The 15176-nt window shown below is 36.1% G+C and overlaps 1 protein-coding gene across 1 annotated transcript in view; it reads right to left on the bottom strand.

Moving 5' to 3' along the window:
• SCAI (suppressor of cancer cell invasion) overlaps nt 1-15176 on the bottom strand; it is a 96461-nt gene that overhangs the window by 15846 nt on the left and 65439 nt on the right. Inside the window, exons 7-14 of the mRNA XM_054584390.1 lie at nt 11600-11696; nt 10520-10618; nt 10221-10373; nt 8847-8948; nt 8504-8605; nt 7687-7765; nt 5700-5799; nt 4100-4181 (exon numbers count right to left, since the gene is read on the bottom strand). Of these exons, the coding sequence (XP_054440365.1) occupies nt 4100-4181; nt 5700-5799; nt 7687-7765; nt 8504-8605; nt 8847-8948; nt 10221-10373; nt 10520-10618; nt 11600-11696 (814 nt within the window). The remainder of the gene's footprint in view (nt 1-4099; nt 4182-5699; nt 5800-7686; nt 7766-8503; nt 8606-8846; nt 8949-10220; nt 10374-10519; nt 10619-11599; nt 11697-15176) is intronic.

Below are 15176 nucleotides of genomic sequence, written 5' to 3'. Positions count from 1 at the left end.
GAGCACATGCCTGGGTTGCTGACCGGGTCCCTAGTTAGGGATGAACAAGAGGCAACCAATCGATGTTTCTCTCACACATCAATGTTTCACTCTCTTTCTCCCCCCCTTCTCCTCTCTGAAAATAAATAAATGAAGTCTTAAATAAATAAATAAAGTAAATCATCTTTGAAAGGGAAGAGACTTCCAAACTGTCGATGAGATTCAGGAAAATACGGTACAGCAGCTGATGGCAATTGGGAGAACTGTGTGAGGTCCCAAGGTGCCTACTTTGAAGGGGACTGAGGCGTTATTGTCCTGTATATAATTTTTCTTGTATTTTGTATCTTCTTCAATATTATTTTTCATATTACATAGCGGGATACTTCCTGGACAGGCACCTTCCCCACCCCCATATAGTTCAACCAGGGTAAAAACCAAGATAATTATACATGTATATGCCTATGTGTTTTATATACATCTATATTTTTATGAAAGAAACATCTAAAGAATAAAAAAATCTCAATAAGAGGATTAGAAGATAAATGCAAGGGAATTTTCTAAAGAGCAAAAAGACCAGAAGATGGAAAATAAAGAGCAAGAAAATTAGAGGACTAGACCAGAAGATCTAATATATAAATGACAAAAGTTGCCAAAAGATAATATAGAGAAAATGGAGGAGAGGAAATGAATGGAACAACTCAAGAAAATGGGCACATCTCCAGAATGAAAGGACTTATCAAGTACATGCCAAGCACCACAGTTAAAAGTAAACCCAGACAAGGAAACGCTGTTAAAAAGTTGAAAAACACTGGTGACTTTAACCAATGTCACTCCAATAAATTCAATTTTTAAAAACACCTGCCTAGTCTTCCATGAAAAAACAAAACAAAAAAACGAACAAGCAAACAAAAACAATGGGGACAAAGTAAAGACCCAATAAGCTTCCAGAGACTGAAAACAGGTCACATGCAAGAATCCAGAATCAGAATGCCTTGTACTTCTTAAGAAACACTGAGAGCTAGAAAGCCATGGAGCAACGCCTGCAAATTTTGAAGGAAAAGTATTTCTAATCTATTCCCAAGCCATCACTGAAGTGTGAGGGTAAATTAAAGACATTTACCCAAGAGTTAGATTTCAAATGTTTTATCTCATGTTCACCCTTCTCAGGAAGCTACTATAGGAGGTGCTACACGAAAATGAGAGAGTCAATGTCCCAGAAAAAGACTCAGGATTGAGGAAAGAGGGCTCCAACACAGGAGAGAGATGATTAGAAGAGGCTGTGGCATGAGAACCGCGCAGCAGAGGCAGAGGGCACCGGCGCAGAGGCTCCGGGAAACCGTTCATCACGAAGACAAAATTGAGAGACTGATGCAAGTGGCCAATCTGAAAAGGATTTAGACAATTGGTGGGGAGATTGGGGTTGAATCAGTGATAGGTTCAGCGAGGGAAGAAAACAAGGAACAAAGATAAAGAGTTATTGGCTCCAGGAAAAGTAGGAAGTTGCATAGGAAAGGAAAAGTTTGCTATGTGACTTAGCTGTTAAAAGCACTTTATAGTCACAATAATATAAGCACTAAATATTTAGTGAATCAAAATTACAAGTTTATTGTATGAATAAAAGGATGTAAAAGGCAGAAATGTGATCTGGGGCTAGGAAGAGGAAAGAGAGCTAAATTTCTCTTCCATAATGGAATATCAGAAGATAATGCCTAAAACTGAAGAATCAAGAAATATCAATACCAGCATGCTATTTAGAAAAATGATGGTTAAATACCAAAATAATCAGCCAAAAAAGATATAAATGATAGCCTTTGGAAAAAGGCAAATAGGGATAGGGCAAGAGCAGGAAACTGCTGTTTTTAGTAACACCTGGTCAAACTTGTTGACTGAGTAGTTCTCACTCTGACAATCACTGGAATTATACCCACATCTGACCCCCCCATGCCCAGTGAATCAGAAACAGAAGTTAAGGTCCTGGTACAAGGGGTTTTGAAAAGTGCCGTGAATGTTTCTGATGCACAGAGAGAGCTGAGAGCTATAGCTTTAAACCACTATATGCACAAGTTACTCTCATAAAAATAAAAATGTAATATTTAAATGAAGAAATATACATGAAATATTTGTGTTTATATATGATAAGCACTTAGAAAGCATATTTATAAAACATTCACAGCTATGAGACGTACATAGCAAAGTAGGAACTCAAATAATACTCATATATCGGATACACAGCTCTCTCCTTTTCATTAGAAGCTTGCAAAATGGTAGTTTAAGATTTTTACCCATGCTTTGTGGAAAAAGTAAATGTCAGACACCTTCGTATATTAATTAACAGACTCTTACTTGATTTAGAGGCATTCAATAGTTTGAATTTTTAAAAAGACTAAATTGGCCTGTGCCATACTCTTGATTTGCCTACTGCAAACGGGCTCCCCATTTCATTTCTGAAGATCAGTATGTTCTGGACAATTTAATTTTTTAGACGAGTTACACTGCATGTGCCATCAAATGCAAGCGCGCACACGCACACGCACACGCGCACACACACACACACACACACAAACTTTCTGCTATTCCATTGTTATCCTGAGTGTCACCATATTAAAATCTAGAATTAAATCATGTTACATAATTAAGTAAATACATTTCCAAGTAGGCACAATGGTGTTTCTTTTTAAAATCAGCATCCAGTACTCATTCTACATCCAAAATGCACTCTGGAAATAGCATGCACATGTAATCAAAGATCTTTTTGAGATTATAAAAAGGGCTATTAAATAATATCCAATTAAATTGAGAGAAATTACTAGATTGCTAAAGTACTCCCTATGCATGCTGGAACATAAGCAATACACTTAACCTGGTGTATCAACAAATCCTGCCACATCCTTAAACTACAGCAAACGATCTCTTCTCACTCACTGACAAGGACACAGAATGCTTCTTTTGAATCCTGTGAAGACACAAATGCCTGGACTCCTTTGGTTTCATAAGTTTAAATGGGAGAGCTAACAAACCTTTCCCTTCAGCAACCTCTTACCCCATCAAAGAAGATTAAAAACAACACCAGCACACACATGATTTAAAAGTATACAGCTAATTTTCCCCAAAATCAAAGCTGTAATGTTAAATATGACAAACTAGGTAGAAAGAAATACGCTGACAAGTTTAGGATGGGTCAGAGGCTCTTGGAATTCAGACTTTTAAAAAGTGAAACTAAACATGAAAATTAGATGGAAAACATATGCTTGGGGTCAGCTCTCATGGCTACATTTCCATTGCTCTCCTGAAATAAATCTAATGTTTGCTTCTCCACCTAATTAGACGAACAACCACAACAAAAATAGTTTTCATTGGCAGTTTTCATATGCAGATCCCAGCATATTTCTGAACGTATTGTTCACTAATGAAATATTCCAACCACATACAAAGGACTTGAAAAATTCTGTTTTCATTTTCCTGTAAATTACTACAGTGTGAATTCTAATATCTTGCCTTAAAGTGTTTTGCTGCTGACATTCTTTACACAATCCTTGGAAAACATTGCTTCAATAGCAAAATACAAAACAAAGGATTTTCAAGTTAGATGCCTGTTAAACTAATTTCAGGATTCAGGGCCATCTCTTTTTACTTATTGTCACAAATTTTTAAAATAAGTGCACTTAAAACAATTCGTGTTGCTAGTCAATGATGGTAACTGTAAACCATGGGATAGAAATTTCATTTAAACCATAGCAGCTCAGTGTGTAGATGGGGGAAAAAGCCTGGAAACTAGAAAATAAAATGTGCCCATTTATGTCTACCTCTATAAAAGGAAATTATTCTGGGTTATATAACAAAAATAAACCTTCCACCAGAGATCTTGGAAATCTTGATTTTTTTTTTCCTGCAGGAGGATTTATTATTTTCCACTGAGTGTCCATTCATGCGTTTTCTTCTTGTTTCTATTCATAGCACCAGATCCTGACTAGCATGCACAACCTCAAAAGAAAAGAAAGACTAAATACAAACTGTGTAAAATGAAATAAAATGAAGCAACATAAAAAGACAAGAGTCATGATTAATCACCTCGGGTGGCACTATAATGTCTAACATGCGCCCTGGCGCTCACGGAACTCACCTTATAGGCAACGCTATTGGAGGAATCCACGATGATGAACAGGGGCTTCCGCGTGAAGGGGTAGAGGTCTCCGGGGTGGAGGCTGGGAAACAACAACAACAACAACAAGTAATTGAGTAACCATCCTGCCAAGTCTTGGAATTCTTCTTCAGTTTGGTTTGCTCACGTCTCCTTTTCATCATGGCACTGAGAGAAAAACAAAGGTTAATTAAGCAAAAGACAAAGAATGTCTACATTAAGTTTTATTGGGAAAAAACTTCGGAGATAATTACTACTCAAGAATCCCCAACCTAGAGAGAAGGCTACAGTATATGTAAGGACGGACCAAACACACGACGTGAAGATCTCTGAGGTCTGCGTTTAGGTACTTGCTTAGTATTCAAAAACCCCTTTGAAAACATGTTTTGAAAACAAAGCTGTAATAACATAGCCAGATTAGTATTTCAGTGAGTCTTTCAAAATCTATACCTATTTTAAAGATTTTTTAATATTTCAAGCTGCATCTTAATGTTGCAGACAATAATAGGGCTTCTCTTTTTTACTATTCTTTGCTTCCTCTGGACATTTTATCAGAATCAGCTGGGTGTTTCTTAAACATATAGATTCACTGGCCCACAGAAGACCTACCAGACCTTAAGGCTAAGAGTCCAGTAGCATGTACTTGAAAGCCACTGTTAAAGAAGGTCACGGACCTGGCCGGGTGGGTCAGTTGGTCAGAGCATCATCCTGATATGCCAAACAAGTCACAATTTTTGTGTGCATGCTCCTTCCACCTTAGAGGACAATGTGTGTACATATAAATATGGATGTAAATGTAAATATAAATACATAAAATAATGTGTCACTGAGCAATGTCATCAAATCTTAATAAATTTCAAGTACAAGTTTTTCTAATATAAGTCATTTACAACCCAGGTCAATGTAGCATCAACGTATGGCTTGGAGGATTGTCAGCTATTATAAATATAATTTGAAACGCCTCCCTCTCTGTCCTCCCTTCCCTACTCTTTAATATGAACAGTTAACATTTTTATGTAACGTGCTATCAGAAACGTGCAGTTTCAAACAAGGCCAGTTCCCTAATGACCAGATTACTATCTCTCAACCAGAGAAATTATAGAGCCAATAGTGTCTCAACCAGTGAATATGTTGTATCTAGAAAAAGAGCAACTTTCATAGATGATTTCTACTTGAAATCATAACTAAGTTCATTTTTGCTATATCATACCAGCAGAAGCTTATATTAAAAAGTCTGTATTGATATTAACATGTATCATGTCCTGATATACTATTTATGTATGTATATATTTATAGTCTCCTTCAACTTAAATGTAATTTTGTTCATTGACATATATCCAGTAATTGAATAGTGCCTGACATATAACTGATACTCAACGAAAATTTAATATATATATATATATCAGCTCAAAATTCTAATTTCCTAGGATAGTCAGAGATGGAAGTATTGCTGGATCCAAGTAAGTGTTTTTAATAGCAGCCTAAGAGAACATTTCTAGTACTAGAAAAAGTCCCTGTTTCACTTTATATTTTGTAAGAGAGAACTATAATTTTTGTAGTAAGGAGATACTAGAATACATACCAGTGCATTTCTTTGTGGGATTGGTTTCGTTTGTGGATGGCATCTCCATTTATAATATCCCGGTTACTATTAGTAAGTACCCCTCCAAAATCATAGGGACCTATGAAAACAAAGGGAAGAATCCTAGACTTCAATTGGAGAGTAGCATTGTTCTGAGGTTCAAAGGTATTGTGTGAATCTCTCACTGATACAAGTAGAAGATAGTTACAAAACATTTTAATTATTTTAAAATTTAACATTCTTGTTTAATGCAGTATTTAAATGATTTCAGCATGTTGCCTATTTCAATATTTTTAAAATATCACTTAATTATTCATCAGTTCTTCAAACACACTATAATGAGAAACAAAACAATAATCCAATGCATCCCATTATTCGGGGTTAAAGAAGGGATGGAGATAAGGGATGGAGATCTGGGGTGCTAAAAATGATCTTTCCTTTTCAAGCAAAATGGAAATCTCAGGCTTAACAAAGTTATGTAAGTAACAAATTGCAGACTGAAGTCCAAATAATTTCTTAAGTATAAATTTAAGCAAGCCATTAATTGTAAAATTTAGGAAAAATTTGTAAAAAACTTGAAAATTCTCACTGACAAAATCTTCCCTTTTATAAAAAGAATTGTTTCCCTGATTGGTATGGCTCTGTTGGTTGGGTGTTGTTCCACAAAGCAAAAGGTCACTGGTTCAATTCCCAGTCAGGGCACACGCCTGGAATGTGGGTTTGGTCCCCAGTCGGGGCATGTATGAGAGGCAACTTGTTTCTCTCTCACAGTGCTGTTTCTCTCCCTCTCTTTCTCCTTCCCTTCCCCTCTCTCTACAGATAAATAAATGAAATCTTTAAAAAAGAATTGCCAAATTTCAGCATGTGAGAAAATCCATAGCAACTGCAGGAGTTCCAGTTTTGAAGTTTGCCTTTGCCTACTGGTCATATTAGTTAAACTTTCGTCTAAATGGAACAGCAACTGAGGGGTGTTGGGAACAATCTCTCTCAAAGGACTATTCATTTACCTATTGTGGTACTATTGTAGTTTGAAAGAGTAAAACAGGAAGTCAATGTATTAAGCAGGGGCCCAGAAAATCTGATTCAACAGTAGATACGAGATGGAAATAATTGTTTATAAATAAAATTCTAACTTTACTACAAAAAAATTAGTTAATGACTTCAAATCACTTTTAATGCTGTTATATTTTATCCCTTAAAAACATCACTGCATTGAAAAGACTTGAGGTTTATTTTGTTTTGTTTTCATTTAACACTTTAAGAGGATCTGTAGGTCATGCAGGAAGATGGCAGGGACATGCACTGTATAAAGGAATGCAAATTTCACAAACAGATGAGGAGGAAAATGTTAAGGATGTTAAAAAAAAATTTTGTGTGTCCAGACGGAGATTTAAAGGGCACATTTACATCCCTATTCTGACCAATTTCATATATTCTGGACTCACATATTCTGGACAGTTTTAAGTATTTATTTTGAAACAGCATCCCAATATTCTACAGGATGAATCCATAAAAACCAAATAAAGAAAGGACAAAAAACAAAATCATGACAAGGACTTGAACTTTCACAGTTACAAAAGTGTACTGATTTCTACAAAGACTTTCAGCCACAATGAAGCCACTAACCAGATTGCCTAAAGCACTAAAGGCTCAGAAAAATTCAACAATGTGAAGTAGGCCATTAGGCTTGGTTATTTCATATATATATACACACATATATATGTATGTGCTTTTGGCAAATCTGATAGTGAGGCATACATTTAGTATGTGAATTTGCTGATGATTTGTGGACTTCAATGTATACTATTTCAGCAAATAAAATAGCCTGGGGTATCAGTAAGATTGCCAATTCAACAAATAGACAAGGTTTCCAATTTGGCAGCCTCTCGAGAAAGCTGGAGATGGTCTGTGGGCTGTGGGCCATCGTCTTGTAGAAAATACAGAGAATTCAAGCCCTGCTCACAACAGGAGCATTCCTTTATTGTACCTTCACTATCAGAACGACCTGTGGGGAAAACGCCAGTGGCTGACAGGTAAATCAGGAGCACGCTATTGGCAGGCAGCTCCTGAAATTTAAAAAAGAGCACATATACAAAACAACAAACAGGGAAAACAACAGTTTTACTTAAAGCTTGTGACACTTAAAAGGGTGGGGAAAACAAGAACCTAATCTAACATATCATTGTCTCTTGGTTCCAAGAGAAGAGTCACTCTTGCTGGTTCCAACTTCTGTCTACACAGCAAAGATTCTTTATTAATCTATAATCTACAACTATTGCCAAAATTTTCAAGACATTCTGTGCTTCAAAAACGCCCATCGCTTAGAAAATGTTCTCTGGAAAACCTGAAATGGTGAAGTAAAGATCCAAACTATACGTCTGAAAGACAAACTCCCATCTATGGCTTTCTCAGTGAAACTCTGGGAGGAACTCCCTGCTCACTCCTCATAGCTTCGTCAGTGACCAAAGTATTTCCCTGAGCTGCTTGAACATAGAACAGGCCTATGCAACCTGCTCCTGTCTTAGTTCTGCATTGAGTCTTATGCCTAAAGTAGTTTAGTAATAAAAACCCAGAGGGAGGAGAATAATGAAGCAACAGTCTCATTAATTAATGGTAGAAACCATTCAGAGCATCATAAGCAATTTCCGTTCTGAACATAGCTATGATTAGGATATTCTAAAGGCAGTTTCAATTTCTTATTTTACCTAAATTCTTGACTCAAGTATTTCAAGAGAAGAGTGACTCTCAGATTCCATTGAGGACACGCTTTCCCCATATAGTAAAATACACCGGATCATATATACCTTAAAAGATGCTGCTAAGAATGTGTACAGTTGGCTGAAGGTGGGTTTGTAGAGCAGGTACTTGTGCGGGTTTTCTCGCCTGGTAGGCTTGTCAGCTGATTCCTGTATTTACACACAGAAAACAACACACAAGCTCTACTTGACAGATGACTTATCGATGTCTATTTTTACTACTCTCTAAATCAAGTGTCTCTTTGTTACTATTATTACGCTGATCTATATTTCCTGTATTCCATCAAGAGAGTTCTTGATTCACATTCATGTCATGTGCTGGATAACGGCACTCCATGGGGAGCAAAGCAGCAGGGGTGTCACCGAAACTGCAGGGGCGGGGAGAAGGTACCTGCATTCCTGGCTTGTTCATCTGGGAAGCTAAGTTCATTGGCTCCCTTTCCAGGGCTTGTAACATCCGGAACATGTCAACAGTCAATTCACTGAACTTAACCTGCAAGGTCAACAAACCCTGCCTGTTAATGCAGAAAGCGGACCTGGAAGTCTTAATCATATTATTACTCTTGACATTCATGTGTACTTAATGACATTGGGTCTTTTCTTTTCCAATATTTTATTATAAAAAATTTCAAAAGATAGAAGATTGACAGAATTACACAGTGACACCCATAAGCTTATCATCTAAATCCTCCAACATTAACATTTTTCTATATTTGTTTTATCACATAGCTCGCCATCTATCTGTACTCCTATCAATCCATCCATTTCTTCAGGTGCTTTTAGAAACAAATGAAAGGAGTCAAGTAAACACAGAAACCTATATTAAGTCCTATAAAACATGCTAACTTTTGGCAAAACACCGACGCTAAAATATTGCTGTGACCCATATTTTATAGCTTCTTCATTGCATTTTGGTACTACACAATGTTTAAAACTGTATCCTTTTCTATTTTGAATAATACTTCTATAGAACTTCAAGTAGGCAACAATGTATTTAAATCAAAATGTTTTAATTTAGAAATTTGTGAATTGATGGTTATAAAAGCCAAAGATGGAAAAGCACTAGAAAAAGTTAGTACTAAAAATGATAAGTATAAGGAAAGCTTCAAAATTAAAACTTGTATAAATAATGCATACAGAAAAATGTATTCATGGGCAACTTTCAAATATCCCATAATTTCTAGTAAATTACATATCTAGTACATTAAATCATCATCATGGGACTATTCTGTCAGGAAAAACGTATTTGAAATTTGCTTTTGACACATGTACTTAAAAATAACCCCTTCTCCCCTTTTTCTCTGATTATAAAATAAACAGATTTAGAAAGTTGTAAAGAAGAAAATAAAAAACATCTATAAGTCTGCTTACTAAGAGATAAACCTTTTTTGATTTTGGTAAATTTCTTCTTGGTCTTTTTTCCTTGGCGGGGGGTGGGTGGGTGGGGTGTGTGTGTGTGTGTGTGTGTGTGTGTGTGTGTGTGTGTGTGTGTGTGTAGACATTTTAACACATGAAATAATTCTGTTTCCATAACTCTGTAACAAGTTTATTTTCACTTACCACATCATGAGTATCCTTGTGATTAAAAATTCTTTCTAAACTATTTAAATATCTATAATATAGTCCATATATGGACACAGCATAATTTATTTAACGTTTCCTCAAAAATGGATGTTAGGATATTACAAGGAAATAAAAAGCCTGTAATAATCAAAAGCACTAGTTTTCCGTAGATTTTCAGCATAGCTCCTTCACAATTCTTTACCTGGTTATTACAATTACCAATAATGAGCGCGTCAGCCAGAGACAGCTGCCCCACAATCATGCCCTGTTCCAGCAACGGGGCTCCTGTTTCAGCAAGGCGGTTCGATGTGATAACAATGGTATTGTCATCATTCAGTACCATTACAGGGTCCGCCTGGGGAGGAAAGCAGGCAGTAGTTGACAACCAAGGCAAAACATCGCATAGTAAGTTATTCCTTCTTGATGTACACAGAGTAAAAATGCAGACCACAGAGAAATTTACTTCTCCATAACTATGACAACCTTTGGTCAAAAACTGACCTCAATGAAAGCTGCGACTTCTTGAAGCACGAGGTTCCATTCCACTTGATCTTCAGTATTAAAGCGGTGAGTATAATCCTCAATTTCATCGGACAATTCCTGATTTTAAAATATCACAAAGAAAATGATTGTATAAAAAAAAGAGAAAAAGATAGCTCTATTGTACCATATTCCTGACAGAAACTGACATAGTTAAGAGGTTTGATTATTATCAAATACAGTCCCAATTATAACCTAAAAGAATGAAAACTACATGGACTTATCACAAAATCAAAAACTCCAGAATGATACACATCAATAAGATCTTCACAGAGATCCTGTGCAACCCATACCTAGTCGGTGCCCCAGCAGCAATTACTTTATTAATAGAAAACTCTGAAAGGTAAAACCCCAAATGTTTACCATGCACAAAAATTAATAATGTCTAGCTGATTTTCTTTGGCTTCGTATCATACTGGTTTTATCTGGAAATCATTCATAGTAACTAGAAGTGGAAGAAGACAGAGGAGGAGGACTTGTCAAAACCATCATGTTGTACTTGAGTCCCAAAAATCAAGACGTGTGCCACCAAAACCACCCCCTGAATGCAGAGTGCAGCCAGAATGCAGTCTTCAGTCATAAGAAGTAGTATGTGCGTCCCAAGTGCCGCTAACTCTTAACTGCCTGAGTTAATGAAGGACAGAGTGATGTGGACATCCTAACAGGATGAAAAAACCAAAATTCCTTCACAATACCTTTGTAAAACATTATGTAATGTACTTTTTCATGATCTAGCATTTCAATTATTTTCTCTTAAACTAAATATTTTAACTTTTGTTTCATTTCCCAGCCACCCGCTGACAGGGGGTGAAATGTAAAACATGCTGATGGGATAAAAGCAAAGAGTTACGGCAGTTATCTCTGGTCAGTGTGCGTGTCTGAAATATGAAGAGAGATGAAAAAAATTTTTTACCATTACCCTTGTCAGAAGGTACAATTCTTTGAATGCTGTAATGATATATCCAAAATTATTTTAACCTTAAATCTATTTTTAAACAAATTATCCATATATAATTAGATATTTAATTAAAGTACATTTACCTTCACCAGATCCTTCACAACATCCATTTTGTTGAGAAGAAGACAAACTACTATAAATCTTGCATAGTATCGTAGCTTCTTAACTACCAACTCAGGTCTATGGTAGACAAATGGAAAATCACTCATTAGATTAAAAAAGAAAATAAGCTTTTTGATTTTTTCCAACTTTCCTATAGCTTTTAAACTCCTTTGACTGTATTCTGCAGTTATAAACATTTCTGCATATAAACTTATAGTCTTAACATATTTCTTACTGATTCATTACATAATGCATTCATTCAACAAATATCTACTGAGAACTTTGATGCATCGGGGACTATGCTAAGTGCTGGGAGTAAAAAAAAAAAACCCAAAAAACCCAGAACTACAGACACCGTCCCTTCTTCACAGATCTTACAGACAAAATAGTATTTAAAATATAGAGGAGACAGATAAACACTTAAAACACAATGGAATACATATAATAATAGGAGAAATAAAGGGTGTTATTTGAACCCACAGGACTGGATCTTGGATGAGAGCAGATTTGCTCAGGAGAGTAACGTTTAGGTTAAGGCTCCACATAGGGAAGAAGAGAAGAGGCAGAGAAGCAGGAGGTGAAAGCGTTCCAGAAACAACATCTTTTGTTTTAAAACCTTGTTTTTCTGATATTAATATTACCAAGACAGTTTTCTTGAGTATAGTGTTTATATGCTGTATCTTTTTCTGTCCCTCTGCTTCCAAATACCCACGTCTTTTTGTTTTAGTGCCTCTTTGGCAGACAGCGTATGGTCAGGTCTTGATTTTTTAGCCACTGGGATAACCTCTGCCTTGTACACTCAGGTCCTCCGGCTTTGCGTCTCTACCTTGCTGTGTTTGTTCTTGTCCTGCCCCTTCCATGTCGGTGTGCCTCTACTGCTCCTCTCTTGCTTTCTCTCTGGCTCATTTAATATATTTTAGTGTACCTTTTTATATCCTCTATTGGCTTCTTAATAATACCTCTTCATGATTGTTCTTTTGGTGTGGCTAGAAGTAGCAATATTTACCCTCAACTTTTCAAAGGCTATTTAAAATCAATATTACACCTCTTTACATCTGACCCTTTACATTCATCCCGTATCAATTCAAACCCAACATTCCCAATTTCCACTTCCTGCTTTACACATCTTACATTACAATTAACCTTACAACTGTGTGTTTTTCATATATGTTTGGCATTTTCCATAGTAAAACAAAAATTTCTCATTGACCCATGAGTTATTTAGAAATGTGTCTACTAATTAAGCATTGATTTTTTTAAAACTATGTTTTCATTTTTAATTTTTAATGGATTTGCACCATAGCTAGATAACACATCCTTGAAACGCCTGTTTTGTGGCAAGTCAATTTCACAAAAATTTCATATAAGCTTGAAAATTATGTTCATTTGCTTATTGTTTGCCGTTTTAAGTACAATATAACTTTTCAATTATGTAAGTCAGATCTTATAATATTTTGTCTTCTTGATATATAAATTATTAAATATGGTATATTTAAAGTCTCCATGCATATTAGACCATTTATCAAGTCCTTCCTGAAAATGCCATTTTTTGCTTAGTTTACTATAATGCTACATTATTGGGCATATACATGTTAAGAATTTTTGTATTTTCCTGAGTTGTTCCTTTTATCATTATGATGTAAGCCTCTATCCTTAATAATACTTCTGGGCTTAAATATAAATAATGTGCACATAAATAATATACATATTCCTTTCCCCTAATATGTTTCATTTATCTTTCTATGTAACATATCTTTGGAGGATCTCTGTAAAGAATGTATTACTGGATTTTCCTTAAAAAGGTGACTGATAATCTCTTTTTTACCGAGAAAGTTTAGATTACTTCCATTTACTATGATTACCAATGTATTTGGACTTATTTCTACTTTATTATTTTGTGCTAATTATATATTTTAATATATATTCCTTTTCTATCTTTTATTGTAATAATCATAATTTTATTACTCACTTTGTTTACCCTTCTACCTGTTTTGAAGTTACCCATTCTCCTTAGGTTCTTTAAAAATATTTTTCTTCATATTTAACAACCAAATTTTACTCTAAGTTCTTCTGAACAATAAAAGAATCTTACTAGTGTGGTTTAAATCCTTATCTTCTTTCTTCTTTCATGTTCTAGTTCTTCAGGATTTGGCCCCATTTTTTTTAAAAGATTTTATTTATTTATTTTTACAGAGAGGGGAAGGAAGGGAGAAAGGGAGAGAAACATTGATGTGAGAGAGAGACATTGATCGGTTGCCTCTCATATGAGCCCTGACTGGGGACCGAACCTGCAACCTAGGCCTGCGCCCTGAAGAGGAATGAAACCAGCAACTTTTTGCATTGTAGGACAACGCCCAACCAACCGAGCCCCGTGGGTCGGGGCGGTCCCATTTTCTTAATAACATTATTACAATGACTACTGTCCTATGAAGCCTGTGCTTTTTCAGGAAGGGGAAAATTTTTTCTCACCAATCCTTATATATAACCCCTTCTTCTAATTTTGATTTTCCTGCCCCTGAAACAGCCCGTAGTAGTTATCTTATGCCACCCTCACAACCCCCCTCCCCAGGCGGCTGCAGCGTTGGCCCCAGCACTAATGACGGGCAAGTTTCCCTTACTTTCTTCATAGCTAAGCTGTCCATTTAAAGAAATGACTGCTCCATGTTATCCAGCATTTCTAGGTGTTTTGGCGATAATATTTTAGATTATCTATTCTACTTCATTGTCAGAAATGAAATTCAAAACAGAAGAAATATTTGTAGGAGGAAGATGTCAAGTCATACTTGAAATATGAACATGGCAATTCTTGAATGTTTGATAAAATAGGTTCTATGAATCTATTATATAGATTATTCAACTATGGAGCAGAGACTACACAAACATATATTGAACCACAGATTGGAAAACATTCTGTAAAGTGATCATACAATAAATATTTTTGGCTTTGCAGGCCACAGATGGTATCTGTAGCATATTTGTCTTCTTTTTTTCAAAACCCCTTTAAAAAGGTAAAAACACTTCTAAGCTACTAGACAGAACAAAACCAGGCCATAGGTTGCTGACTACGCATTAAAGAAATACACATTAAAGTAAAGAAGTGGTGCACACATTCTGTTTGGAAAGCACTGTGTCGACCTACAGAAAAGTGCAGATGGAGGAAGTCAGGGCTATCCACTCACACAGGACAGGCCATCCCAGTCTAGCCCGAAATTCTGAACCCGCGGCCCGTGGCCTACTGCCGGGCTCCATGTCAAGCTGCAGAAGAAAAGGTCATCCTATGAACCTCCCCGAAAAGATCCACACGTCCTCCCTATCAACACCACTAGGAAATGCCCAGGTCTTCAAGTTAGATTCACATTTCCCACTGCAGAAAACATCAATACCGTCAACACTGAAGCTGACATCATGATCTTTTTTTTTTTTTTTTTTTTTTTTTTTTTTACTTTTATTTACTTACTTTTAGAGAGGGGAAGGAAGGGAGAGAAACATCGATGTGTGAAAGTGACTGGTTATCTCTCGCACATCCCCAACTGGGGACCTGGCCGGCAACTCAGGCAT

Source organism: Pteronotus mesoamericanus, unplaced genomic scaffold (assembly GCF_021234165.1).
Source record: "Pteronotus mesoamericanus isolate MK-2021 breed Mesoamerican mustached bat unplaced genomic scaffold, CSHL_Meso_final contig_78, whole genome shotgun sequence".
Classification (NCBI taxonomy): Eukaryota; Metazoa; Chordata; class Mammalia; order Chiroptera; family Mormoopidae; genus Pteronotus; species Pteronotus mesoamericanus.
Note: the sequence above shows the minus strand (reverse complement) of the source record. Positions and strands in the feature narration are given on the sequence as shown.